At 33.6% G+C, this 27,224-nt stretch overlaps 5 protein-coding genes across 5 annotated transcripts; 4 read left to right on the top strand and 1 right to left on the bottom strand.

The window, feature by feature from the left end:
* Positions 1 to 4,644: 4,644 nt before the first annotated feature.
* LOC141712249 (BTB/POZ domain-containing protein At1g21780) lies at positions 4,645 to 7,375 on the top strand. The gene is made up of 4 exons (XM_074515115.1): positions 4,645 to 4,953; positions 5,057 to 5,205; positions 6,225 to 6,340; positions 6,599 to 7,375. Exons 1-4 carry the CDS (start codon positions 4,820 to 4,822, stop codon positions 7,199 to 7,201), a joined length of 1,002 nt encoding a protein of 333 aa, XP_074371216.1. The 5' UTR covers positions 4,645 to 4,819; the 3' UTR covers positions 7,202 to 7,375.
* Positions 7,376 to 11,644: 4,269 nt separating this feature from the next.
* On the top strand, positions 11,645 to 12,171 carry LOC141712247 (uncharacterized). Its single transcript, XM_074515114.1, has one exon. The coding sequence runs from the start codon at positions 11,778 to 11,780 to the stop codon at positions 12,090 to 12,092; it is 315 nt and encodes a 104-aa protein (XP_074371215.1). The 5' UTR covers positions 11,645 to 11,777; the 3' UTR covers positions 12,093 to 12,171.
* A 3,168-nt stretch (positions 12,172 to 15,339) lies between these two features.
* LOC141710706 (fe(2+) transport protein 1-like) lies at positions 15,340 to 16,823 on the top strand. Its single transcript, XM_074513249.1, has 3 exons — positions 15,340 to 15,958; positions 16,180 to 16,329; positions 16,413 to 16,823. Exons 1-3 carry the CDS (start codon positions 15,350 to 15,352, stop codon positions 16,716 to 16,718), a joined length of 1,065 nt encoding a protein of 354 aa, XP_074369350.1. The 5' UTR covers positions 15,340 to 15,349; the 3' UTR covers positions 16,719 to 16,823.
* A 562-nt stretch (positions 16,824 to 17,385) lies between these two features.
* Positions 17,386 to 23,282, bottom strand: LOC141712246 (uncharacterized). Its single transcript, XM_074515113.1, has 6 exons — positions 22,922 to 23,282; positions 21,700 to 21,834; positions 21,539 to 21,626; positions 19,768 to 19,862; positions 18,926 to 19,093; positions 17,386 to 17,867 (listed from the first exon to the last, which is right to left on the bottom strand). The coding sequence occupies exons 1-6, from the start codon at positions 23,226 to 23,228 to the stop codon at positions 17,701 to 17,703; spliced, it is 960 nt and encodes a 319-aa protein (XP_074371214.1). The 5' UTR covers positions 23,229 to 23,282; the 3' UTR covers positions 17,386 to 17,700.
* A 1,268-nt stretch (positions 23,283 to 24,550) lies between these two features.
* On the top strand, positions 24,551 to 26,353 carry LOC141712245 (flavonol synthase/flavanone 3-hydroxylase-like). Its single transcript, XM_074515112.1, has 3 exons — positions 24,551 to 25,073; positions 25,164 to 25,491; positions 25,806 to 26,353. The coding sequence occupies exons 1-3, from the start codon at positions 24,661 to 24,663 to the stop codon at positions 26,016 to 26,018; spliced, it is 954 nt and encodes a 317-aa protein (XP_074371213.1). The 5' UTR covers positions 24,551 to 24,660; the 3' UTR covers positions 26,019 to 26,353.
* Positions 26,354 to 27,224: the final 871 nt, after the last annotated feature.

The raw sequence follows: 27,224 nt of genomic DNA, 5'->3' as shown, positions 1-27,224 counted from the left end.
CAGGACATGGACTTTGAAATGGCCAATGAACAGTTACTAGAGGCATTCTCTCAACAGGATGCATCTATTGAAATTCGCCATAGGGCCATGGCATCTTGTACTGAGTCAAGCACAATTCCATTACTCACAATGGAACCATACACTTCCCCAGATCATACTCAGGACACACAGCGAGGAGTGCACGTAGAGTCGGTTACAGTGCCTGCCATAGTTACGGCAGAAGAGCAGTCACATGCTTCAGAGGGAAAATCTGACTCTCCGCCATCTTTAATAGAGTCATTTTCTCCCCTCCCAGATCCAACACCTCTGGCTCCCTTATGGGATTCTCCACTCACAGATTTATCTGGAGAAAGTGGAGGGCAACTCGGTCAATCTATCCCTGAAGCAATTCAGACATCTATTCCAAAAGATTTGATAGTATTGACTGAGGATCGGGACTCGCGAATTCCCATTGCACCACCACTGACCTCTCTTGAAGAGGCTAGGGTGATTTTTAATGCAGGTACAGAAGAACAGCAACAGGAAGACTCCTCACGAGCAATTATATTCAGAGAAACACATGCACGTGAGGTGAGTGAACCAAACACGAGTGAAATTCAGGTGAGAGCACACACAGACACTGATACTGTAAACCTGTTAGCTCAGATTGTTGCCCTAAAAGAAGAACTTGCTAAAAGCCAAGCTGAAGCTCAAGCATTCAAAGCACAAGTGGTTGAACGGTCTTCTTCTTCCACCTCTGTCAACAATCAGCTTGCAATCATAAGGAATGACATCTCAGATCTAAAGACCACTGTAATACCAAAGCTCAATTCTATTCAGGACACTCCAACTTTATCAGCTGATGACATATCCAACTTCTGTTCTCTACACACAAGAATGACTTCTCTTGAAGACCTCGTTGAGATGAATCATTCACTGGACTCCTCAAGATTTCTAAAGATAGAGACGGGCATGGAACATCTCAATGAAGGGATGAAGCACCTATATTTCATGATCAAGAATTCTCATTGCCCTAATGAAGAACAAAGAACTTATTTTGAAGGACCGTCTGGTGGAGGATCAGGCTCTGGAGGTGATGGAGGTTCCAAAGGAAAGTCAGTAGAGGATCCCTCAACTAAGGGGGAGAAGAAAGGGAGTAGTGCCAAAGGGAAAGAAAAAGATACCTCTGCTGGAAACAAAGGAAAGGCTGATGATGTCTACTACAGTGGAGAACAGGATGACTTTGATAGTTTTGACATTCCCACTGAACCAGTTCAGGAAGATAAAGATGGGTCATTTGAAGCTGAAGAGGAAAGTGATTTTGGAGAATGGGAAGAAGAAGCTCAAGTGGATCCTATGTTTGAGAAAGAATTTCAGAAGGAGCAGTCAGAGATGAAAAGAAAAGAAGCTGAACTCAAGAAGGTCTCTCAGATCATTGACATGAGAAAAGACATTCAAAGAACAGAAACTCTTCAAAAGCAACGTCTTCATGACATTAAGGCTCAAGAAAGGAGAAGAGATGTCAGACTAAAGATTGGTGAAAAATGGGATGAAGCTAGGAGAGTACTTGATATGCCTCAGCTGAGCACTAACAATGATAGGCAGTTCTTACATCTTCTTGACAAGCTGGAAATCTCAAATCCTAACAATGACATGTACATGAATGCTATCAAGACTGAAGTCTCAAGGATCACAGCTGCTTTTGATAGATCCCTAAATGAGATGAGCATTTTTGTATATTGTCAGAGTGAAGGATCATTCAAGGTGTCACTTCATCTATTTGAGAATCGTTCTTTGTCAGAGATTTGGGTTCTTTTAAACAAAGTCAAAAGAAGCTCAGAATTGAATAAAGTTCTTCGAGAAAGGCTTAAAGAGTTTGCCAGCAGGGCTAGTCCTCAAGTGGTCAACAATCCTCATCAGGTGAGATTCTTTAAGTCTGATTGTCTTCAAATCTGTCAGCTAGATGTACAATCTCTTAAAGACTACTCAGCTAAGCATCTGGTCTGGATGGAACATCATTTGAGAACTGCTGGATATTCATCCATGTTGAAGACTCAAGCTGCTGACTTGATTCAAGCTTATTGTGAAAAGAATGTTAAAAGGTACAATCAACTCAAGAATAAGCTGAAGTCAGTTGGAGTTCAACCAGTCAGACCAGCAAGCTTCACTTCAGAAAAGGATCGTGTCTTTGACAAGGAATTGCTTCAAGATTTAGAAGAAGGTGAAGTCAGAAGAGAAGACAACTGAAGTCAATTAGCTCAAAACTCAATGTAATATGATTAGAGCTTTATGAATCAAGATAGTCTAATGTAGTTATATGTTCAGGCTAGAGGAACATCTATCTTGTATTCACTTGTAAATTTCATTTGGAATCTGGAAAATGTTAAATATAATCCAGAACTTTTCTGCTATTTACTTTACATTACTGTTTATATCTTTTTCTTATTTGTTAGTTGAGTTATCCTCTAGGTATTTGTTGTTATTGTCTAACAAGCAAATAGGGGGAGATTGAAAGGCATATGTCATAGCCTACTCGTTTATTCGAGTATTTAACTCAACTCAAATAAGAATGTAATAAGTAAATAGTGGATCTATCATCAGAGAGATCTCACAAAGTAACATCTGTCAAAGAATAAAGAAACATTGTTCATCTGCAGACTTGAAGATTCACTGGAAGAAGTTCAAGAATTTGATCATGCCTCAGTGATATAAATCAAGATCGTGGATTTAATCAAGTGACAGAGATCTCGTCAGGGTATCATTTATTACAAGGATTCAATCAGAATATCGAAGTCAAGACATGAAGAAACGTCACGGAAGTTAGTCACTCATGAACCAGACAGTACATCGAGTGTCAGCATTGAAGTGGCGGAATTGATTCATAAGTCTCAGTGACTTTCAGAAGATTGTCAGAAGAATGGATGCTGCTCAGCGTTAATATTAATTCTCTATTAATTAATTAAGTCATATAATTTAATTAAGAAAATAAATTATATCTGCAAAGATTAATTTATTGATTAATTGAATTAAATTGATTAATTAATTTAGAATTAATATTAAGGATTTACAAGATTTTAATTGGTTTAAAATTTGCTTAAATTCAGCAAGACAATTCATTTGAACTAGTATGACAATCGGTATGACAATTGATAGTCATACCGAAAGTCATGCCAATACATTTAATTGTCTTATTAGAATTTCTGTTTAGATTAAAATCTGTTATTAATTCAGCAAGACAATTTATTTGAACTAATATGACAATCGGTATGACAATCAATAGTCATACCGAAAGTCTTGCTAGCTCATTTTAATTGTCTTGCTAGTTGTAAACTTTGTCATACCGAAAGTCTTGCTGGCCAAAGAGATTGTCATGCCAGTACATGTTTACATTCGGCTGTTTGATGAAAAGGAGCAGAAGTCTATTATTTCACCATCGAAAAAACAGAACACAAACTCAAGAACAAAAGAAAAAGGAGCAGAAAAATATTTCATCTCATCTGCAACTTCAAGATCAATTTCTAGATTGTAAAGTTAAATCCAATCAACTAGAAATACTTATCTTGTTCTTGTGTATCAATCTAGCGGATTAAAATCCCTAGAACTTAATCTCAAATCGTATTTAGCATTTGATCTTTTAATTACAAAAATAGAAAAAGTTCATGTCGAATTTATTCTAGATTTGTAATAATTGATTTGAGATTAATCCCTTGTAACCGATACCGTAGTTGTAACACCTTTCAAGTTTAATAAAAGTTTTATTTAACTTGAATTTTGTTTCACTATTTTATTCCGCATTTTATTCGACTAAACGGTATTGTTTGCATTCAACCCCCCCTTCTACAAACAAATTGGGACCTAACACTTGGGATTGAAATATAATCCTTTAAAGTTTTCAATCATATGTTTGTTTCATATGTGATAACAATGAGGGGCTTATAATCTTTTAAAAAATGACTTGTGGGAGGGGATAAAACAATACCTCCTCTCACCAAGTATTAGATGGGATTATAGTTTTATCTTCTTCTCTAACAAAACAAACATGAGAGATGATAATTTAAAGGATTATAATCCTCGAATAACTCTTCACAAACTTTTTACCAAACAAACATAGATTTGGAAAATTTAAAGGATTATAATCTTATCTCCGGCTTAATTACATTAAACAAACATGGCCCTAAAGTTTAGCCCTACTATTACAATATTTGACTACATGACAAATCAATTGGCAATAACTTATATTTTGGATGAATAATATAATTGGTTTTTTTTTAATAGATAAACATACAGTCGTGTCGTAAAATTTTAAATGGATTTGTGGGTCTGATGCTATTAACTTGTGTGATCCCGTTCATTCTCGGATCTTGGCGGAATCAACAGGAACTTGCTTATTTGCTTACTTTTACAACTTGCAGGTGACAAGTAGAGTATATTATTGTAGGGGGGAGTTCTGTGCTTGTTGTCACATCATGACAGCAAGTGAGCCCTTGACACGTGTCATACGAAGTACTCACTTTTAGATGGTCGGTTAATTTTATTAAATTTGTGAAAAAGAATACGAAGAAAACAGTACTTTATTATATAATAAAAAAATTATTATAACTGTCATTCTTATTTTAACTCAACTCGATAAGGACGTATATATACAAAATAAAAAAAATAATATTTTCAGCACAACATCTTTGTCACTGTAAGAGTGTAATTGCCAAGTCTAGCTAGTTCCCAGCACCGAACACCAAAGTGAAGAAGATAAACACCAACACAAAGATACAGATAGACACAGCACTACCACGCCATCTCTCTCTCTCTCCAGCACAGATATAGAGAGAGTGTCAAAAAACACATGAATAATTGCATACACAGAGAAATGGAAGCCAAGGTGGAAACAATATCAAGACTAGTTCAATGGAAGATCGAGACATTTGGGCCTTGTACTTTCAAAAGATCCGATCCTTTCAAAATGGGCCCTTGGACTTGGTGATTCTCTACAGCCCTTTTACTTAAATCTCTTTGTTTGTTTGTTATTGAGCTGAAATCACACTAGTTGAAAATGATTGTAATTGATTTTGTATATGTTTAGGAATTTGTCAGTTGAGAAGAATAGGCACATGTATATTCGTTTGTTTCCGGAGCCTACAAGAATTGCTAAGGAGCAGCCTCCGATTGCTAGGTTTATTCTTCGGGTTACGCCTACTGGTGCCCTTAATCGCAGGCCTTATATTTCCCCAAGTATGATTGGATTTTTTGTGCTTGAATTATGATTTGGTTTGGATTATGCAGGGTCGATCATTTTCGGTTTTTAGGCTAGGTTATTACCACAATTTGTTAGTTGTTACTACTTAATTTCTGCTTTGCAATTGTGCAAGTACATGTATATGTTTTTATTTATGCAATAACTAGTTGTGGAGTAGATTGGTTCTTTTGTGGAAGTCTATACCGAAAATTATAAGAGAAAAAAGAATTCTATGATTTTCAGGAAATAAGCTTGAAAAAGGAGTCAAAAGTTGAAACAGAATGAGTGTTGAGATAGAAATCAGTTTAACAATAAAGAGATGGTTGAGTCTCATATATGCAGAAACATTTGAAACAGACTTTATAATTTCACAGTTGGTATCCATATGCATCAGAGCTGTTATTCGTGAATGGTATTACATGTTTTGTGCCATTTCCAGGTTTGGTTGTTATAAAAGTAGTTATTCTTTGGATGTGAAAAACAATATACAAGATTTGCAGGAACTGGGGATAGCTTAAGCTTCATAACATTATAGATGAGTACTGAGCACAAAGGACTTTTCAGATTTTTTGTTGTTTTTCAATAATAATAATTCTGTTCAGATTCACTAGTCGGCCTTGGGCTATAATTATTACCGTTCTTCAGTTTTTTTAATGAATGGAAAGAGTATAATTCTTTGTATTGAAATGCATTAATTGTATAGTGAAGCTCAAAGAAATGAAGTTATTTAGAGTATCGGGTAGTTTACTGCTCTAGAATTTGGTAATAGACTTGACCCAACTGAAACTTGTAGGTTGTATTTTACCTAATAAAGTTCAAGACTCGCAAGTAAATAGGCATGGAGCTAATTGATCAATATTTGCTCCTGTTCATCGATCTATATAAAAGTCAAGAGTCATAAAGCATAACCTAGCGTTTTACTATTGCCTATGACATTTTTCATTTCAATATGTAACCTTTAAGGCTATTATCTCCAGAAGCTGTAAATTTCTTGCCGTGCTTTTACATGTTGCAGTTCATGAGAGACTGCTAAGAACTAGCGAAGACTTTGTTTGGCCAGTTGATTCTGCTTTTCATGGTCGCTTCATCATTGATGTTGAGTTTTTGGATCTGAAGGTCTGCCCAACAAATGTGAGTACAATAGAAGATTATGTGTTCTATATGAATGAAATTGTCATTTGGTTGAAAAAAATTCATGCACAAGCCTCTTATTCGGATTACTAGATTATTGGCTGAACCTTAAATTATTTTTTACTGTAGTTATTTGTCCCTTTACAAGAATATTATTTAACTATCTTTTTCATCAAAGAATCATTCAGAATGTTATATAGGGTGAAGCAGGAAAATACATGTTTAAAGATCTTTACTTTCTTTTGTCATATTATACAGGGTGGGGAAGCCACCTCCATATGGCCCTGTGGTGGCCAATTGCAATCTCTAGCAACCGAAAGTGCTCTTCGATGCCTTTCTCGCATGCTTAACGAGTCTATCCACGCTGATGTCACTATCAAAACAAATGACGGCACCCTATGGGCTCATAAAGCAATTCTCTCTGCAAGCTCTCCAGTGTTTCATAGCATGTTTGTGGACAATCTCGGGGAAGAGTCCTCCACAGTCGACATAGAGGACATGTCGTTGGACTCCTGCATGGCTCTTCTCAGTTACTTGTATGGGACCATTAATCAAGAGGATTTTTGGAAGCACAGATTATCTTTGCTTGGTGCAGCCAACAAGTATGATATTATAGATTTAAAGAATTCATGTGAAGAAAGCCTCATGGAAGACATTAACAGTGGGAATGTGCTCGAGAGGCTACAAGAGGCATGTCTTCACAAACTTGACAAGCTAAAGAAAGGGTGTATGACATACTTGTTCGCTTTTGGAAAGATTTATGATGTTAAGGATGAAATTCACGACTTCTTCAATCATGCAGAACGAGAATTACTGGTGGATATGTTTCACGAGGTGCTCGCAGCCTGGAAACTAGCATAAGTTTATACCTGGCTAGTAGTCCCTTCCAGATAGTTCACGTGGAAGAATCTGTGCATGTTTATATGTATTTAATATTCAGTAATATGTGTGAGATTGTGGAATGTAGCATGCATGTCACATGTAGAAACTTTGGATTTTCGGAAATGATGGTTGTCATGCAGTAACTTATACCGACTTTATCTGTGTAATTTGGGCACAAGCATTACTAAGTAGTTAGAACGATAGCCATATAATTGCCCAAGGACAAAATATTTGCTAATCAAGTACACTAGAAAATGAGTTATTACAAGGGGAATTCTGTTGACAGCTAGTTTAATAGCCATGTCTGCATCTAATTCTTTCGCAAGCTGCCGCTCAGCCTTGGACTGAAGAGAATGTAGGTAGGTGATTCTGGGATTGTTTTAATAGACAGAGGATATGGTTCTCGTCATTGTATAAATCTCCTGGGGTGCACCCTTGTGAATATACCAAGTGAACGTTTTTAGGCAGAGGGATCAGGATGCGTGAGGTAATACTGGGATAGTCCAAGTATTTGGTTGTCAGACGGAGGGAAACATATGCAGTAGGGCTGAAGATTGTCCTAGATGACCAAAATGGATATGGTTTTTGTCCCAGGGGAGTCGATAAACCAGGGGAGTCGATTAAACTAGACCTGACAATAGTGGTATACGACACGTGAATACGGAACGAAACGACACGAGTAATTAGTGTTTGAATTCGAAAATTTGGTACATGAACACGAAAACGAAAGTACACGAACACGAAAGTACATGGATATAATTAGTGTCGGGTCTGGGTTTCCGATATTGGTACATGACATGGAACAAAAGTACACGGAATAAATAAATAGTTAAATTTTTAAAAAAAATATAATATATAGATAACCATTTTATTAAGGTAACTAAGTAACTATTATATAACAAGTTCATCAATTTTAACACGTTTTTGTTTTACAGTTTACTGTTCTTAACTAGTTTATGTTCTACGATTTATTTTTCTTAACTACTTTTATGTTCTGCAGTTTTAACATCTTGTTCTGAATTCTTTCACACGGTATTTTTTTAAATATTTTAGATTGTAGTGTTCTTTATTTTTTTGCATCTAGTAATTATATATTCTATAATTAATTTTATGTTCTTTAATTATTATTTTTATAGGATTTGTTCTTTACCAGTGTTCTTTATTTTTAATTATTATTATGTAATTTATGTGTGTTCTGTATTTTTAAATAATATTATGTAATTTTTGTATGTTCTCTTTTTTAGTTAATATTATTTTTAACTAATGTCAGTGAAAGTTTAACATGTTCTGTAATTATTTTGTGTACTGGATCTTTTTTTTAGTGTTCTGTATTTTTTAACAATTTTGTGTTTTATAGTAATTGTTTGTTCTTTAAAATTTTGATCTTGAATATTGTTTTATTAGAGTTTTATTTGTTTGTTTTATGTTATTTTTAGATTTTCTAATTTTAAAATACTATTTGTTAGGAAACAAGGGATAGAATAATGTAAAAAGGGATTATTGACAAAATTAAAAAATTTATATGACACATCAACATTGTACATGCCTTTTTTATTTTTCATCTTAAAGTGAAATTTGTTGTGTTGCAATTTAAAAAAAAATGTAACATATTAAGATTAATAAATTAAGTTTAAAATGTTTTATAAAATTAAACAAATTAAGGTGTTTAAAAATGCAAGTTAATTAGGTTTTTAAACATATGTTAACGACGTCGTGTAGTTAGTTATTTTTTATGTTTTCCAAATCATCTGGACCGTTTATACAAAATCCATCTAATGCCTCAAATTTAGTTACTAAAGTTACCTAATCAAGTTGAGTTACCATTTGATCCTCCCTCTCTCTATATGTATATATATGGGACTACTTTAATAGAAACCATTTTATAATAGAATCTAGAAACCAAATAATTTTTTTTGAAAAATTATTTCGAAACATAACACATATGGTATGCAAATCGATCGTTGAGAGATGGAGAAAAATATAGTGAAGTCGGATTTTAAAAAAACTTACCGTTTGACGGGAAAAATCAAATTAAAAACAGAGGGAAAAATCTAAAATTGGGTGTGGGAGGGTGTAGATTAGTTGGGTGTTGTGATTTTAGGGGGAGGATTAGATTAGATTGATCTGATGGCTTAAAATTAGTTTATAGTTTCTATTTTTATTTTGGTTTCTATTTGATCATCTCCCTATATATATTTATATCCCGCTTCCAAACTCTTCTCTTTCCAATTTAGATCCATATATATTACTTAATTTTGATCAAGTAGTTGACTTTATGATTTTAATTTCTTTTGAATACCGAACAATTTGTAATTTGTTGTACGCAAAAACATTTTCACTTGATTCGTGCTTTTCTATTCAGAACTTTGTTATTCACTATTTAAGACCATTTAATTATCTATTACATTTTTTAATATTTAATTTTTTTCATATATAATCTGTGTACTTTAGTGTACCAAAGCGGGTAAACACGAATATATTAGTATCGAGTTAGTGTCACCAAATTGGTACACAAATCCAAATCCGGGTCGGGTTCGGATTTAAGGTTTAATACACGAAAACACGAAAGCACACGGAATATTTGTACACGACACGGAACGTTGTCGGGTCTAGATGAAACTGATAAGCCAAAGTTAATGAAGATTTTTCTGAAACAAGTGGATGGGGATCATGTCCAAGATAGTTCAATATTTAAATGCATGAATGATAATTTGAACCGTCCCGATGAGTACCTTAACCATTCCGACCGGAATAAATTTGTCCGAACTCGAAATTCTTGGATTTGGATTTGGGTTTGGTTTTCATATATAGACCCGAATAAACATGTAGGCAAAATGCATATCAGTAACTATAAGAACAAAGAAAGTATAGAAATTGTACCAATAACCATAGCTTTAACACAACGATAAAGAAACAGTAAAGCTGAGGCTATCAACATGTACAATCAAACGAAATAACTAAACAACCGAGTCGTCAGGCCTTGCTCGAATCCCTGACTGCTCTTGAAGAGATAATTTCCCCTGCCTGCTGTGTTGGGATGCTTGCAACGCCTCCTCCAGAATAAAACAGTTTCGAGCTTGGTGTTTAAGCAACAACAAACTCAACTTCGACTAACACCTCAGTCGCCGGAAAAACCACTAACTGTGTTTGTGTTTGGAAGATAAGAGAAAGTATAGAGCAAAAGAGAATGTAAGGTGTGGTGTGTATAATTCAGCAAGTTAAGCCTATATTTATACTATAGGCTAAGTATAAATGACCAACCTGCAATAATATCAAAATTAAAACTGTCCATTTAATAAATAAATCAAAATTGTTGATTTTGAATTTAAATAAAAAATGTAACAACTTATATATTTAATCCACACATTAAATCAGTTTTAATGTTTTTAATTTTGAATATATTTTATCAGTTACATGTCCAGGTTCAATAAATCTGACTTAGCATTTTTACAAAGTGACTTATCCTAATCTGAAACCGAACCCAGTAGTTGAGCCCAACAAAAATAATAACCCAGCACAACTGATAAATTAATTCTAATTAAAATTTAATCGTAAATAAATAAAATCCCCAGCCCATCCGAAACTGAACTTAGTTGTTGAGCCCAACATAAACAATAACCCAGTCCAACTGATAAATAATTCTAATTAAAATTAAATCACAAATAAGTAAAATTTTCGCCAAGGTCGTCTCGCGTACGCGAGACGTCAAGACATTCGCCCAAATCACCCTGACCCGGTCCGACCCGGTCCGGTGCGGCGGCACCGTGAAGCACGCAAGAACACCATGCACCATCGCAGACCTTAGTAGTTGTACAGACTACAATACACATGTGTGTGATACAATATAAAGCCAATACCTCCATTTATTTATTTCAATGTGGGACAAAATAGTACATTCTCATTTCAAACTCTTTCAAATCACTAATTTTAATTCTAATTTTTTATGAATTTTATTAAGAAAAAATCTTAAACCCATACATGATGAAAGTTTAAGTTCTCGTATCAACGAACAACTTCCGATCATTAGATTTTGGAATTAACATCAGGAACATAATAAAACTTATGATCTAAAATTTCATTTTTCAAACAAATTTATTATCTAAAATAAATTATTTTTTGATCTTATACTTGGATCAAATCAAATCAAATCAACCATATTGAGGAGTCCGGAGAGAATAAAATATATGCAATTCTGATCCTATCCAGGAAGTAAGTAAGAAGATCGGCTTAGTGCACAAGATATAAAATAGTTACTCTTGGACATGATAGATATAAATATTATTAATTTTGTAAATTATAATATTAATTATCTATTTTTACAAAAAATAAAGAATTTTTTTGAAAAATTAATTTTTTTAATATAATACACAATAAGGCAACCTACATGGAAAAAAATGGGATAATAAAAAAGGGAAGGACGTAGGAATAGTGGGAACTGGAAACGTCCAGAAACAGTGTCTCTGTTCTAGAGCCTCCCTGTTTACATACAAAAAAGGGCGGTGAAACCGTGAATCCTAAACAGTATCTTGAGAAACATAAAAGTAAAAAAGGAGAAATGTTTTTCTTCTTCGCAGGTGGAGTAGAGAATCAAGTTCGGCAAGTAGTAAAAACAGGCGCAGCCAAATGCTTCAAGTGCAGATCACCTTCTGATCTCGTCGAATACGATAAGGTTCTGAAGCTCTTCTTCGTGCCTGTGTGGAGGTGGCCTGGAAAAGACCAGCTTATGCACTGTAACAACTGTAATCTCTTTTTTCCGCCTTCGTTGTCTAGTTTTTTACCGCGTGAACATGTCGATCTTCGATGTCAAGTGTGTGGCCGTGGAGTTAATTGTGATTTTAAATTCTGTCCTTTTTGTGGATCATGTCTGTAAATTAGGGCAGTGTTTAGTTTACGAAATAAGTAAGGACTTTATGTATCTGTTGGGACTTTTAAAGTTATAATTTAATATACGGTGGTCAGGTCAGGTCAGCATGTGTGCGTGAGTAATTAAATTTATGATTCTACAATTTAGAATGAATGTATGTATGTATGTAAGTGTGTGTTTAATTAGGAAAGATACAGCTATTCGTCGGTGTTTTGTGGTAAATAAATTGGCAATTGTTGAAGGAGAGCAATTGTGGTGTCATTTTTAAACAAGTTTTGGCAGGTAGGCTTTTGAATTTATAAGGCAGATGTGGATGTGGTTTTTGTGATTAGATTGATGACTACTCCTGATCCCGGTATGTTGCTTTCGTCGTTGAATTGATTCTTTGTTATGTCCCCCCCCCCCCCCCTTCCGCAATTATAAGGAAGATCTGCATACGAACCAGGCGAAGAATTTGAAAGAACTGCTTGGTCTATAGGCTTATTATTTTCCCAGAAGATTGATTGGTATTAAGAGAAAATATATATTACCAAAAAGTGCAAGGAGACATAGATAGAATAGGTGTGGAAGCACAAGTAGTGAATATAGAAGGTGGGAGGACAAAAGTAGGATTAGTATTTACTAGTAAACACAAACCACATCCACAAAAATATCTTGTCGAGTGGTTTTTGTCTTCCAAGAATTGGTGTTTAGACTGTAAACACAAACAAAGAATAATGGACTTGTGTCTGAACCATAACTAATAACCCGTACCACCTGGAAATCATTAATACAAGCCACATATCCAAAAGCTGTAGCCATCCAATTACTATATAATAACAAGATACGTGATAAATCTAAGACCGGAAGAGTTTTACATCTTCGAATGAGAGGATTCCATACATATATTCGATCTTTATATCTATTAGCATTATCGATGGAATACACACATATGAGACCACCCGATGTTGCTTGCCAGCAGGCCCAATGGACTGGACGAATCACATCATCGGGAAGTTCAAGTTTGAGAAATTCTTCACAATCTTCATCATCATAACGCAAACATAGTAATTTCAAATCACTATCTGAGCGGAACAATAGATATTCAGGAAGATCATAAGCATTAGTAATGGTGGTGGTATTGTTCTGATAATAATTTAAGTGGAGGTTGATCAAAGTAGGAGATTTTATAAGACGATACCATAACTTTTGAACGCACATGAAACATAACAAGGACTTTACCGTTCTGCCAAGATTTCCTCAGGGATGATGTAGAAGTAATCATCAACCCTTTCTTTGGGGTACAGGGCAGACATCATCTCCCGCTGCTGCTTCTTTTCTTGCTCAAGAAAATATATTATGGGCATAAAAAATCCAAGGTTTATATATATTCAGACAAAGGGTTTAAGTGAGCAATCGAAGAACTATGTTTGAGAGTGCGAATGGACCAATATAATTTTAATTTGGGCTGAATGTCCAATTACTGTATATCTTAGTAAATCCATTTTATTATCAAGCCCAAACAAGGTTTGAGTCTTTAACCCACCCAGTTTATTAAAGTGATCGTAAGGGTCAAAATAGCTAACATAATTTAAATTAATAGTTTCATTAATTTTATTTATATAAAAAAATAATTGATGATGGCGTGAACAGGGATAAACAGTTTGGTGGGTCGGATCGGAACAGACTTTTATCCAAAGTTTTCTTAATAAAATATTTTAAAGTTTAACAAAACTATTATAAATTATAAGACTTTTTTCTAGAAAATTGAGTTTTGACCTAGATTATTTAAAAATTGTGACTTTGTCCTGATTCTTTAAACTTAGGGATTTATACAGATATTTTGAAATTTAATTTTAAATTCGAATTTTTCCAATTTTGTATTGATTAAATTTTGACGACAAAAGTAGGTCATGGCTAGGTTGTATTAGACATGATTTTTTAAATTAAATTTTTTGAATTTTTATTGTGTCAAATTGAAAATCAATTTAAAATTTTTGAACATTTTTAAGTGCTATTAGTTTTAATATGATTAGCCATTTTATTATTGATAGATGAGGGTTGAAATTTTAATTAAAGGTTCAAATTTAATTTAAAAAACTATGTAATATTAAAAATAATATGTGCATTGCACATATTTTTGGCTAGTATTAAAAGAAAAAAAATCATTGAAATTCGCTTAACTGATTTCAGAAAAGTATTTCTCCATCCACCACAAGTACAAAAAGTTAACACCAAAAAAAATATTGCACCTATAAATATCAATAAAAATATAAATTTCAATAGTTATATTATTTTTTAAAATCATAGTATTACTAACTTATATACCTATGTGTATATTAATAATTATTATCAAATCATATTATTAAAATTTCAAATAAATAATTCACATAACTTAAAATTTTTGCTTCAAATTAAATTCAAAAAATTATGTAATATTAAAAATAATCTGTACATCCCACGAGTTTAAAGTTAATATTAAAAGAATAAAATATTTCATTGATATATTTCAAAAAAGTATTTCTAGGTCCACCATAAGTACAACATGTCAACACCAAAAAAAATAAAGAACCAAGTACAACATGTTACCAAACAAAATAGTTAGACAAAGATAAGTTTTAATATACCAAATTACAAATATACACATAAAGTCATAATAATTTTAAAAATATAAGTATTAGTTTTTAGCAATTATTATGTTATGAATTTTGTCATGCTGAGAAGGAAATTATTTCCTGGAACTAATTTTAGGTTACAGATGCACACCAAATATATTAGTTTAGGAAATATATTTATTTCCATATATCACGCCATAATAATACTATTCACGCAAAGAAATTTAAAATTTGATATTTATTTTATAATATTTTGTACTACTTTTCTTAATTATATAATATTATTATTATATATTATGATCTACTGTATTGGTTAATACACAGATTGTTGAGATGCTTGTGCCATGTCGGATTACCCAGTCATCTGCCACATTATCATGTTCCATCACTTAAAAGTAAGTCCGAAAAATAATGTTAATAAAATCTCAAGTTCACCCCACATGACCCACACACTACACACAAGCTTACCTCATCCCCCACCAAAACCCCAAAATAACCTCGAGAACCACACTATTTACCTACAAAAAGAACAAGATTCCTAGATAGTAATTAGACCTTAATGGTCATTTCATCCTCATCCTCCCCCCTCAGATCTTTTACCTCCTTTAAATTTGGAAACTCCAAAACTAACTAACTTCACTGCACTGTAAAAAAAAACATTTCATTTCAATGGCTCTCTCCATCAAAAACCATAAATATTTTCTCATATTTCTCATTATTTTGTCCTCCGTTTCAAGAATCTCCGGTGAGTGGAATGCCACTGAACCTCCACCTGAATGTACAAGACCGATAGGAGGATGTCACGACAGAGCATACGCGCTTAAACTCAAAATCATAGCTATTTTTGCGATACTGATCACTAGTATGATTGGCATTTGTCTTCCAATAATAACACGCGCGGTGCCTGCTCTTAGTCCGGACCGAAAGCTATTTGTTGTTGTGAAAGCATTTGCCTCTGGTGTAATTCTTGCCACGGGGTACATGCACGTGTTACCTGACTCTTTCGACGCTCTCAAGTCTGAGTGTTTGCCTCATAAACCATGGCATAAATATCCCTTCACAACATTAGTGGCAATGTTTTCCGCGGTGTTGACGTTGATGGTTGATTCATTTGCCATGAGTTTTTTTAAGAAACATTATGCTAAGGAACCGGGGACTGATCAACAAAAGGTGGTTACTAACGACAGTGTGGAGTTGCAAAATCATTGTCATGGCCACGGAGGTGTTGCAGCTGAGGGGTTTGATTCAACTTTACTAAGGTGTCGTGTTGTCGCTCAGGTAGTTTTCTTTCAAAAACTTATTACTTGAAGAATGTATTCGTGTTTTGAAATGCTAACTGCTTGTATAGAATCATCTTATTTGTAGTACTTTATTCAGATTATTCAACATGCTCGCTCGCATCTTACTTAATTAAAGAAATTAAGATCATGAGATAGTGTGTTATGATTTTTTGTTTCTAGTGATATTTAACAAATGTAATGCTTAATTATGTTGTGTAGGTATTAGAGCTAGGGATTATTGTGCACTCGGTGATTATTGGATTGTCATTAGGAGCATCGGATAATCCATGCACAATAAGGCCACTTGTGGCTGCTTTATGTTTTCACCAAATGTTCGAAGGCATGGGTCTAGGAGGTTGCATTCTACAGGTGAGTCATTGAAACACATTATTGCAATTATCTTGTGTGTAGTTTATTCAATCTCGTGCTTATTTTTTGCATTTGATCATCAGGCTAATTATCGTATGAAGACGAATGCAATCATGGTGTTCTTTTTCTCCGCCACAACCCCGTTTGGCATCATACTTGGAATCGGTTTGTCAAACGTGTACACTGACAATAGCCCCGCTGCACTGATAGTGGTAGGGCTATTAGACGCGGCTTCAGCAGGATTACTCAACTATATGGCTTTGGTTGATCTCTTGGCACCTGATTTTATGGGGGCAAAATTACAAGGAGATTTGAAACTTCAGTCATTGTGTTATGTTGCAGTTGTGTTAGGTGCTGGTGGAATGTCTGTAATGGCAATTTGGGCTTAGTGTTCATATGAAAAAACAGCATTTCTGTTAAATATTTTGAAACAATTCATCTTCATAGTAAATTGTCCTCTCTCCAAATGCTGAAGCAAGTTCTTATTAATTCAAACAAAAGCTACAGAAAATCATATAATCACTGCCTTCGTCTAAAGTTCTAGTTCTGATCTTCAAGTTTTTTTATATATTTATCTTATGGCAGTTCAATGATTATTCTCCTAACGGCTTTTGAAAGGATCATGATAATCTGATACTTTGCAATATATAATGCCTGCTTAAATTACAACTCCAAAAGAACAAGAAAAACATCAAGAACAGAGACATAAGCATTCTTTAGTTGTGATATAGACTGTTGCCCTCAAACTAGGGCGTCGTCCTTTAAGTTTGAAAAACCAAAAAATTCTTATTTCGATGAGTACATTTCACAAGCTGGGAAAAAATATGGAGTACACAAACGCAAGAAATAGAATATATAAGTAGACTACATCATAAACATAAGACAACCGAATCATACCTTTAAACAATCAAGTTTAAAGATCCGGGAAGTCTAAAGATTCAACGTGCCGGATAACATATTTAACTTGAGGCTAGTAACCATTTTTCAGATGAATGAAAACAGAAATCATGCCACATTGCTAATAAAAGTCCCTTTTGGGAAAAGTGAACACCGTAGTTGAAGAAATTAAAATCGCTTTAAATTATTATAGATATATAAATCGTACCAAAGGATCCATCTGAAAACAATAATTCCCCCAAACCCTGTCCTAACACCCAAAACCGTGTTGTTCACCATCTTATTCTTCATCCTTGAATGATGACCTATACAACTTTTTATATATATCAAAAAAGTTCATCTACAAAACACGGATTCTGAAATTGAAAAGTGTCCTATAAACTTGCAGTCTTCCCCTATATACTCTACGAGGAACAAAAATATTGCCCGTCACCTTAGATATCAAAAAATTGCAGATTCACCCACAAAACTCCACTACTCTTGAATCACGATCCTTGAAGACTTACCAACAACACTCTCCATTCTTGCATACCAGTCACCAATCTGTGTGTTCTCGACCATATCTACACCGGATTTCAGGTAACGAATAGGTCTCAACACCCCAAAGACAGCAAGATCAGCTAGATTAGGTTTGGAGCCACCTGAAGTCGACCACATATAGCAAAATTTTAGTTGAATAAGAAAGAGGATACAGTCTAGAACATGCAGAGAGCGAAATGCTGCAGGGTTATTTGACAAAAAAAATATCTGCAATTTAATGCACCCAGTCAGCACCAATAATATAGTTTTTAACACCGCGATTTTTACATCCCATAGGAGCGTTTTTCAAGGAACTAAAATTAGCACATCCTGAATATCAAGGAACTAAAATTAGCACATCCTGAAAAATTTATCTACATTCACTGTGCTTGTGATCACTCACATTTTCTATTTATTAAATTCCTTCAAGCTGCACTTAATTGTGAAGAACAATATTTGAACTACGAAGGTCAACCAAAACCCCGTGGCCCGTCTTTTACCAGTTCTTCAATATGTTTTCTGACAACAGAAATTTTACAATATAAAATTACCAATCTTGTTGGCTTCAAACTACCTATGAAAGCATATTCCTTTGGTACTATGTATTATTACCATGTCCATGTTTACTATATGTGTTTGTTGGCTTCAGGTGGCTCCAAGCCTACTCTAGCTGATCTTGCTGTCTTCCAAGACCTCAAAAGCCACAAACATGGTAATAAGGAACAAACTTCAAATCTCGAAACACACAAATAAACCCAAGTTAAATAAAAAGAAAGCGGCCAAACAGCTCCATTGATGCCAAATACTAATATATTTAGTCATGGAATGCAACCATTATACCTCTATTTCCAGGATTTATATTGCTCTCATTGACTGTGATAAAAATACCGTTAAATCTAAAAGGTAGTTATTTTAAACTTTTTTTTTTGCATTTTTTAGTCTTTATATTCTGTTAACAATTTTCTACATTCTACTCCAACCCTGGATTTGTTGGTCCATAAGATCAGCTAGCAAAAAGTAACCTGGGCCCAATTGCTTATTAAACTTGAAGGGTAACAAATTTTACATTACTGCTTCAACCAACACCCTTGTAGTTTAGTATTCAGATACTCTGAAATATGCAACTCCAAAGAGCACTCATGTCTCATGAGTCTAAGAAAATAAAGGTGCAGAAACCTACCAAGGAATTCACGACCATTAAGTGCTTCCACCCACTGCTGTGCAGCTTCATACAGAGCGGCACGTTCATCAGTAATGTTATACTTCTTCTTCAAATTCTTCGATACAAAATACATAGCAGCAGCCCCAGCATATTTCACAGTAATTTTTTCTGTGAAGCCAAAATTACCTATGCAAGCAAAAATTGAGAAGATGAGAATATCAATAAAAGCACAGATGTTTTGAAATGTTTTTTATGAAGGTTTGACAACAATCTGTGCAACTTTGCATATTATTACTTATAGCTAAAACTACCACTTAGTCTCGACAGCGCAACGGACATGTGCATAAAATTTAACATAAATGGAATAATATATTTACACGCAAGAAAAATGAGGAAGAAATAAAGATAAAATCAGACATAGGTATGTTAAGAAACTAAACATGGTATGTGCATTTTGCTGTAAGAAAGAGGTGAAGATGAAAATCTAAACCTGCACATTCAAATAAACTCATATGATCTCTACATCTATACAGTTTAGAACATCGTAAAGCACATTCAAGAAACCACTAGGACCCCTTAGTCCTTCCACTATGACCTTACAATAGGAAGAATGTGTTTTCCAGTATAGAGTAAGAGTATTCGGGATAAATATAATCCACATTTCTAGCACATAAATATGAGACCGTATGTTAAGCACACACAGCAATATCAGAATTAATGGATCCAAAAGTTTAGTACTTGCACTTCTACCAGACACTTGATATTTTTTTGATTATATATCAAGAGGACTCCCGGTAACCAGCAAAACAATCATAAATATCATATATATGGCAGACCCATCAGTTATATAGATTTCTCACCATTGCTAGTTATGTAGTCAAAGGATTCCAAAGCCTCTGAAGTGTTACGGTAGATGTTTGGTGATAGCATATGAACCAGATGGTTATCTACCCAACTGTGTCAACATATATAGAAATGAGTTCGAATTCTAAAGAGTGGTTTTGTAAGATAAAATGAAAATAGCCAATACAACAATATTTGATAGCAATAATAACAACAGATAGCTCCACTAATTGAACATACAAATTTCACGGTTATAAAGTGATCTAAAGTGAGGAAGCAAGGTACTGGGTACAAACACTAAGCTATCACATGCTTTATATGATGATACATTGTTCTTGATAATAAATGTTACTCATAGTTGTTGGCTAATATGTTCCTATTAATTACTAATGTTTCAGGCTAACTCGCCACTAAATTTGTTACTTGTTGAGCATAGGACCTGGGTTCAGCTTAATATATGAATTTATCTCTCTTCTCTACTTTCCAAGACTTTCACTGGAGTTATTGGCTAGATGTCAGTATCAGTTGGATATGATTGACGGATACCAATATTTCAACTAAATTTCAAAAGAACAAAAAAAAAAGTAAAAGAGCAAACAGCTCATCAAGAAAGCAGAAACAACTCAATTGATATTGAATTCATATCATACATGGCAATGATTGATACAAAACGGTGCTGTCAACTTGATAAATAGTTAATGAACAATTCTGGAAGTTAATTTTTGGTATTTACAAGATTAGAAGCTTGATCACCTATATATCATGCAACATCTATAATATTATATTACGAGACCTCATTCTTACGCGATCTTGTTATAAAAAGTCCACAGAACAAAAGTTATTGGAAATTTTCGATACAAGTAAACAACATCAGAGTCCTATCGTTTGTTGCAGGGACAATCAAGGAATGCCATTTACAATAGGGTTGCTAAGTACTTGAAATCTCTTGGGCTTAGTTCCGATGACTTAAAGTTGCGTTCATTGGCACTAATTATTAATAGAAATGATAGAGTTGAATTGGAAGAAATCAAGTTGTACACGAGATTTAAATATCTCAAGGTGCTAGATTTGATGAGTGTAAAATCGGACAGGATACGAGAAGAAATCGGTGATTTTGGTTCTTCTAAAATTCTTGGGCTTAACAGGCTGTGTCCTGAACCTTCAGCAATTCCTCCAACTATAGGCAAGCTTAAAAAGCTACAAATGTTGTGTGGTTCATCCTTTTCTTCTTACGAATTTCCTAGAGAAATATGTGAGCTAAAAGAGTTGAACATTTAAGATTTCTAGACTTCCCCAAAAACCAGATAAAAAATACATCTGTATATACAAAATTGAGTATTCACAATAGCTATATCTCATACGACATCTGTAATATTGTATTTAGTATTTGCAAACTTTAAAATATCCATATTCATATCCGCAAACTTTTGGTAGAATTTGGGTTCACACGTATTCTTATGAATTAATTGTATAGCTGTTTAAACTATCTTTTGGAAAGCTAGGAGAAAGAGGTTAAAACAACATATATAAGGTCCTGATGTACATAACTTTAGCCTTTTGTTATTAACAAGTACTCTTTTTGGGGTTCCAACCCATGTGGCAGCAGATAGAAAGGAGACTTTTGATAATCATGCCGTGGTAGGATATATATATATAGTATATACAATTCAGGCTATAAGGTTTAAACAGGTCTCCATATTAACAAACAAATACAACTTATAAATTTAGTTTATAAATATGAGATTGCCCTTTGAGAAGTTAGAAGTAGCAAACAAAAACCAACAATACCATCTCCACTGTTTCTCTTCGTCATTATCTGGGACTTCGTTAACTGGCGTGTCAGAATTCATCATACTGCCTAACTTGTCAATAATCACTGCAAAAGACGACACATGAGCTAAAAATAATTATATTAGAATATTCTGAGTTTTGCTAGGGAAGCTAATAACCTGATGAATCGTTCATCTGCTCTCCATCCACCACTAATATAGGCACCTTCTTATAATCAGACCATTTGATTTCCTTTTTGCTAAATGGATTCACCTCCACAATTTGGTACGGCACATCACAATAGTCCAGAAAAGCTAAAAACCGTAACAAATTGCACTTTTGTTAATGAAAGCTTGAGTAGTTGAAGAGAATTTTTAGACAAATCACGTTACAAATACGAAATCGTACATACAAACCCCTGCATAACAAGTTGGATCTGATAAACAAAGAGAAATAAGATCTTCCAATGCACTCACATTTTTAATGTCACAAACACAATACAATATGTTCAAATATTTAAAAAATATTAGTTAAGATGTGCTTTAATATAATGTGCTTAGTTTATGGGTTTTGGCTAGGATACAACAATATGGCCGGAAAAAAATTGCTCACGATACCAAAATGGGAACAATTCGCAAAATACCACATAGATCCCACATTTAATACTTTATCTTTGACCAACCTGGGTGATATGAACCAAAAACATGCGTAACTTCTGAATTTTTTAAATTTTTTATGAATGAACTTCTGATTTTTTCGGGACCCCTGCATTACAGAAATGCATAGCATCTGTAGCACATCACTGACTACTTGCACATTGCTAGATTGCGCAACAAAACAACATGGATACGCAGTTGTTGCAAATCACGCCGTGCAAAATAATTTGTGCATAGCTCATTTTTAATCATCTATTGTACAGTACCGACAAGTGCAACAACTTGTACATTTCTTGTTTCCGTGACAGATACAAATATGGAAATGTGCATTACATTACTTTACATCACATAGGGGAAAAAAATTGACACGAGCATTTAGTTTTTCAGTAATGCATGCTATTGTGGTATTATGTCAATCCAAATATAACTTGATAGCTGGAAAAGGAAGAATAAACAAAAACAATCCCTTAAGAATATTAATCACAATAAGTTAATCGAAAGAGAGACCATCTTACACTCACAAGATGTCCTGCATTTCCGGTTATCCGATAAGCACAATGCTACTCCTCCGAAAATGTTTTTAATCGGGTATCTTAATATTTAGTACATTTTACATGTTTCTGTTATAATAAATTGTTGCAAGTATTATAATCAATGAAATGTAAAACCAAATAACTAATTCATCACAATTACTGATAAAAAAAAAAGTAAATCACATCTGTTTCACACACACACATACACATACCTTTAACTTTGTTACAGAATGGACAAGCTTCGTACTGATACAACACCACTTGTTTGGGCATATATTCCGGTGATTTTGGAAGCTCTTTCGCATACACTTGTTCTCCGATATACGACGCAACTCCGGCGGCGAAAATGATACCTCCGGCGACTCCAATTGACGGTCTCAGCCACGGCGACGACGGCGATTGTGATCTGGAAGAGGAGGAGAAGAATCTGGAACTAAGGAGATGAGTTGGACGGAGCACCGCGGAGGAGTGACGGCCGGAGAGAAAAGAGCGGGACAGAGTGTAAGTAGCTCGATTCATTGTCGGAGTAATATTTCAGATCGGTGTGTATGCAAAGATGATCCTGCAATTTTATGTCACCTGCATTCTAAAAATTCATTAAAAAATATTTGACTGATATAAATTTTCAAATTCTATTAATATTTTAAAATTATATATTTTAGTAATAAATAAGGTAAATATATTAAATATAATTAAAATATTTAAATATATCCGATTTTTGTTTCGATTAATCCCTTCCATTAATCCTTGATTTATCGATTAATTTCTAATCGGTATCTAAATCGATTAGTGCCGATTATAGATTTTTACAATCATGATCACCTGTAAAGCTATATAATTAATACCTCCAAAATAATAATTATTCTTTTCTAAGTTTAAATAATAAAATTATTTTCATATAAATTAGATATAGATTTTAATAATGCATTTCTTTTCCTATTTTTCAAGTAAATATAAAATATTTTCAGGTAAATATTTGAAATGGAAGATTTTAAATTTCTATCCAATATATTATATATTTCGCTTGTTTATAAAATTTTAAATCACATCATTATTATTTATTAGGATGAGTTTTACAATTATAAAGAAATTTAAGGTGCATATACACAAATTTCCCAAATTTCTGTTTGACAAAAAAAAGCCATGTTGATAAAATTGATAGGCTTGGGATTACTGTTAAAAATTATTGTACTATTAGAAAAAGTGTTGTTCTAAAAATTGTTTGATAATTTTTTTAATATATATATGTTTTGATGCAAAATTTAAAAATATTAATGTTTTTGATAATATTTGATAGTTAAATTAGCATCTGCTTACAACAAAAACTGAAAAATAGCTTTTTCTAAAAGAATGAGAACTTTTTTTGTCTAATATTAACTTTTAAGCCCAAAAACACTTTTCGGAAAATTAACTTTTGAATTTTACAAAATAAATTTTTAACTATTTTTAGCCAAAAGCTGCTGCCCATAAACAAGTTTTAAAACAAAATAGCAAAATAGTTGTGTAATCTTTAATCTAAAAATAACTATAAAAATGAATATTAATATGAACTTTGGAATTATCTCGAACAATTAGGCATATAGCTCATAGTGGTCCTGTTTACCATGACATCTGAGTTTCTTTATAAACAGCATCATTAATTATCTTACGTACGTTTAGTTGTAATTAGAAATTAGTTGTAGTGTTTAAATCAAATTAACCTACCATGCTGCAATGTTTTCATCTATAAGTTCCAAGTGGTTGATGGAGTGAAGAGAAACTAAACCTTATTAAGGTAACCGAATATGACTGGACTAGCTGGCCATTATTAAAGTAGCTCATCGGGCCACCTGTATAGTCAGTGACCAGTACCTAATAAGAGAGCGATTTGGCATGATAATAACTTGCACAAGACACTCTTAAATGCAGTATTTGTAGTCTTCATAACACTCTTCTTCCACGAAAGAATTTAATGGATGCACAAATGATTCGTGATGTAGATGTTGCAGACACCATTTCGACCAAGGATCAGCTCCCTCAAGTCCCTGTTATCGATTTTTCTATCAAGGACGATGAAGGACTTGTGGCTCAAATCTACAATGTGTGCTCTGAGTGGGGTATTTTTCAGTTAGTGAATCATGGTATTCCTGATGATGTTATGAGAAGACTGAAAGAAGTTGGGGCTTGTCTTTTCGAGTTGTCACAAGAAGAGAAAGAAGTTTATGCAAATCATCCTGGTTCCAAGAGCATTGAGGGTTATGGAAGCAAGTTAGAGAAAGAAATTGATGGTATCATCGAAGCACGTGTGGATCATTTCTATCAAATATTATCTCCTCCTGCTGCTGTTAATTATCAGTTTTGGCCCAAAAATCCACCTTCTTACAGGTAACATTTTGATATCGATTGAGGCATAGTCTGTCCGACAGCTTATTAGCATCCTATGATATAAACTTTCTGTATATTGGACGATTGTAGGGAGGCAACTGAGGAGTATACAAAGTATTTGCTCACGGTGAAGGAGAGGCTTCTAAGGTGCTTGTCCAAAGGAATAGGGTTACAGGAGAATGAGCTGAAAGCAGCAGTCGGTGGAGATGATCTTGTCTGCCTATTGAAGATCAATCATTATCCACCCTGTCCAAGTCCTGGCCTAGCACTCGGCGTTCACCCTCACGCTGACATGACTGCCACGACCATTCTTGTTCCTAATGATGTGCAGGGACTTCAAGTGTTCCATCTGGGAAATTGGATTGATGTTCAGTACATTCCAAATGCACTTGTCATTAATATTGGTTCTATCATTAAGGTACTATACTTTTATCATAAAAATAGCCAGGAACTTAAAAATACCCAGGACATGTCATTTTGCTTGCTTGTTTGTTTAACAAAAACAAGGGAAGTTACACGAGGAGTTTGAATTTCCATCAAATATTGAAAGTTATTCATCACCAATCGCCACCTTAATAACTTGCACTTCTTATGGTGAGTGACTACCCATATAACTTCCTGTTGCCAACCAAACAAGCACTTACTCACTATCACTGTCATTAAACTTTATATAATCTCAAGACATAACTTTATATAATCTTGACATTAAACTGTGTGCATTAATGTACGCAGATAGTGAGCAATGGCAAGTATAAAGCAATTATTCATAGAACAACAGTGAACAAGGAAAAAGCAAGAATGTCATGGCCAGTGTTCATGGTGCCACCAGAAGAGATGGAAGTTGGACCACATCCCAAACTTGTTAACAAACAGGATCCGGCCAAGTACAAAACAAAGAAGCACAGAGATTATGCTTACTGCCAACTCGACGAAATTTCTATGTGATCTGAAATTTACAATCTGCATTGGTTTCAGTGCATGCATGTTGATGATAACATTTCATATAGTAAAAATTTACTATTTGGCTTACAAATTTGAATTGAAATAGGAACTATTTTCTCTAATTATACTTTAGACTAGGTAAATGTCGATTATTTTAGATATTTAGTAAACGAGATCATCCTTTCCTGCTAGTCGGTTATTCCAATAACGTGGTGACTGTAATTGGTGGATTAGTATAGACTCTACAATTTTAATATTGTAATGTTGTATGAGACTCCTTCCCTCTCTTTCAATTGTTTATATTTTTTAGAGAGTGTTTGACACACATTTTATATAAAGTATAGTTGTGTAATTTTTTTTTACAATTTTTTTTTTTTAAATAAAAATTAAAACATTCAAATTTTATTCAGAAAAAGAAAATTGTAAAAATAAGTTATATAACTATACTTTTTATACACCTTAAAATGAAGGGACTGAAGGAGTAGCATTGAAGGTCATTTTCCATAAGCAACGCATGCACTCCCAAATCCTGAACTGATACCACCTACAGAGCACTGCTAACTCGCATAATCAAATCTATTAATGCATTAAGGAAATTAAAAGAACACATACATAAAGTAAAAATTAAATTGCCAGGGAAAACAGTCAAAGTTTTTACGGGATCTTTAATACTTATATTTGACGGCACGTCTTTGTTACATAATTGCTAAATGTTGTAAATAATTGCTTCACGCAATATTAGGTAATTATTATAATAGCCTTCTTCATTTTCTGTGCAACAAAAATAACCGTGCATGTTTAATGTTATGCATTTGCTTCTTTTCAGTGTAAATCTGGGATTTTTTTTTTGTTTTCTAAACTTTTTCCGATCCGTTTGTAATTGTTATGCTTAGATAGTAAGAGTCGTCAAATTAAAATTTATTATTTAAAAATTTTGATATCTATTTTGAAAGTTTTTAAATTGATTCAAAATATTTTTTATAAATGATTAGTTGAAAAAAAATATTCTTTTTTATAAAAGCAAAATTTTAACAATCTTAATAAAATCTTGAATATTAAATACTCACTCCATCATGTTCAATTGTATACAGTTTTTCCAATGTTCGACACGCATTTTAAGTTGAATAAAAAACACATTTTCATAACTCAATTTAAAATTTCTTTTTGTGTATTAAACTTCAAATATCAAAATTTTATCTAGAAGAAAAA

Source organism: Apium graveolens, chromosome 3, assembly GCF_009905375.1.
Source record: "Apium graveolens cultivar Ventura chromosome 3, ASM990537v1, whole genome shotgun sequence".
Classification (NCBI taxonomy): Eukaryota; Viridiplantae; Streptophyta; class Magnoliopsida; order Apiales; family Apiaceae; genus Apium; species Apium graveolens.
The sequence above is the reverse complement of the archived record's forward strand: the minus strand, read 5'-3'. Positions and strand labels throughout refer to the sequence as shown.

What these genes read in the sequence shown, in the direction of transcription:
- LOC141712249 (XM_074515115.1), top strand. Translation starts at nt 4,820, where the DNA reads ATGAATAATTGCATACACAGAGAAATGGAAGCCAAGGTGGAAACAATA. An exon ending in AAAATGGGCCCTTGGACTTG is followed by an intron (nt 4,954 to 5,056) that starts GTGATTCTCTAC and finishes GTATATGTTTAG; the next exon opens with GAATTTGTCAGTTGAGAAGA. An exon ending in TGAAGGTCTGCCCAACAAAT is followed by an intron (nt 6,341 to 6,598) that starts GTGAGTACAATA and finishes CATATTATACAG; the next exon opens with GGTGGGGAAGCCACCTCCAT.
- LOC141712247 (XM_074515114.1), top strand. Translation starts at nt 11,778, where the DNA reads ATGTTTTTCTTCTTCGCAGGTGGAGTAGAGAATCAAGTTCGGCAAGTA.
- LOC141710706 (XM_074513249.1), top strand. Translation starts at nt 15,350, where the DNA reads ATGGCTCTCTCCATCAAAAACCATAAATATTTTCTCATATTTCTCATT. An exon ending in GGTGTCGTGTTGTCGCTCAG is followed by an intron (nt 15,959 to 16,179) that starts GTAGTTTTCTTT and finishes TATGTTGTGTAG; the next exon opens with GTATTAGAGCTAGGGATTAT. An exon ending in TAGGAGGTTGCATTCTACAG is followed by an intron (nt 16,330 to 16,412) that starts GTGAGTCATTGA and finishes TTTGATCATCAG; the next exon opens with GCTAATTATCGTATGAAGAC.
- LOC141712246 (XM_074515113.1), bottom strand. Translation starts at nt 23,228, where the DNA reads ATGAATCGAGCTACTTACACTCTGTCCCGCTCTTTTCTCTCCGGCCGT. An exon ending in GAAGAGAAACAGTGGAGATG is followed by an intron (nt 19,863 to 21,538) that starts GTATTGTTGGTT and finishes ATGTTGACACAG; the next exon opens with TTGGGTAGATAACCATCTGG. An exon ending in TAATGGTCGTGAATTCCTTG is followed by an intron (nt 17,868 to 18,925) that starts GTAGGTTTCTGC and finishes GGTCGACTTCAG; the next exon opens with GTGGCTCCAAACCTAATCTA.
- LOC141712245 (XM_074515112.1), top strand. Translation starts at nt 24,661, where the DNA reads ATGGATGCACAAATGATTCGTGATGTAGATGTTGCAGACACCATTTCG. An exon ending in AAAAATCCACCTTCTTACAG is followed by an intron (nt 25,074 to 25,163) that starts GTAACATTTTGA and finishes GGACGATTGTAG; the next exon opens with GGAGGCAACTGAGGAGTATA. An exon ending in ATATTGGTTCTATCATTAAG is followed by an intron (nt 25,492 to 25,805) that starts GTACTATACTTT and finishes TAATGTACGCAG; the next exon opens with ATAGTGAGCAATGGCAAGTA.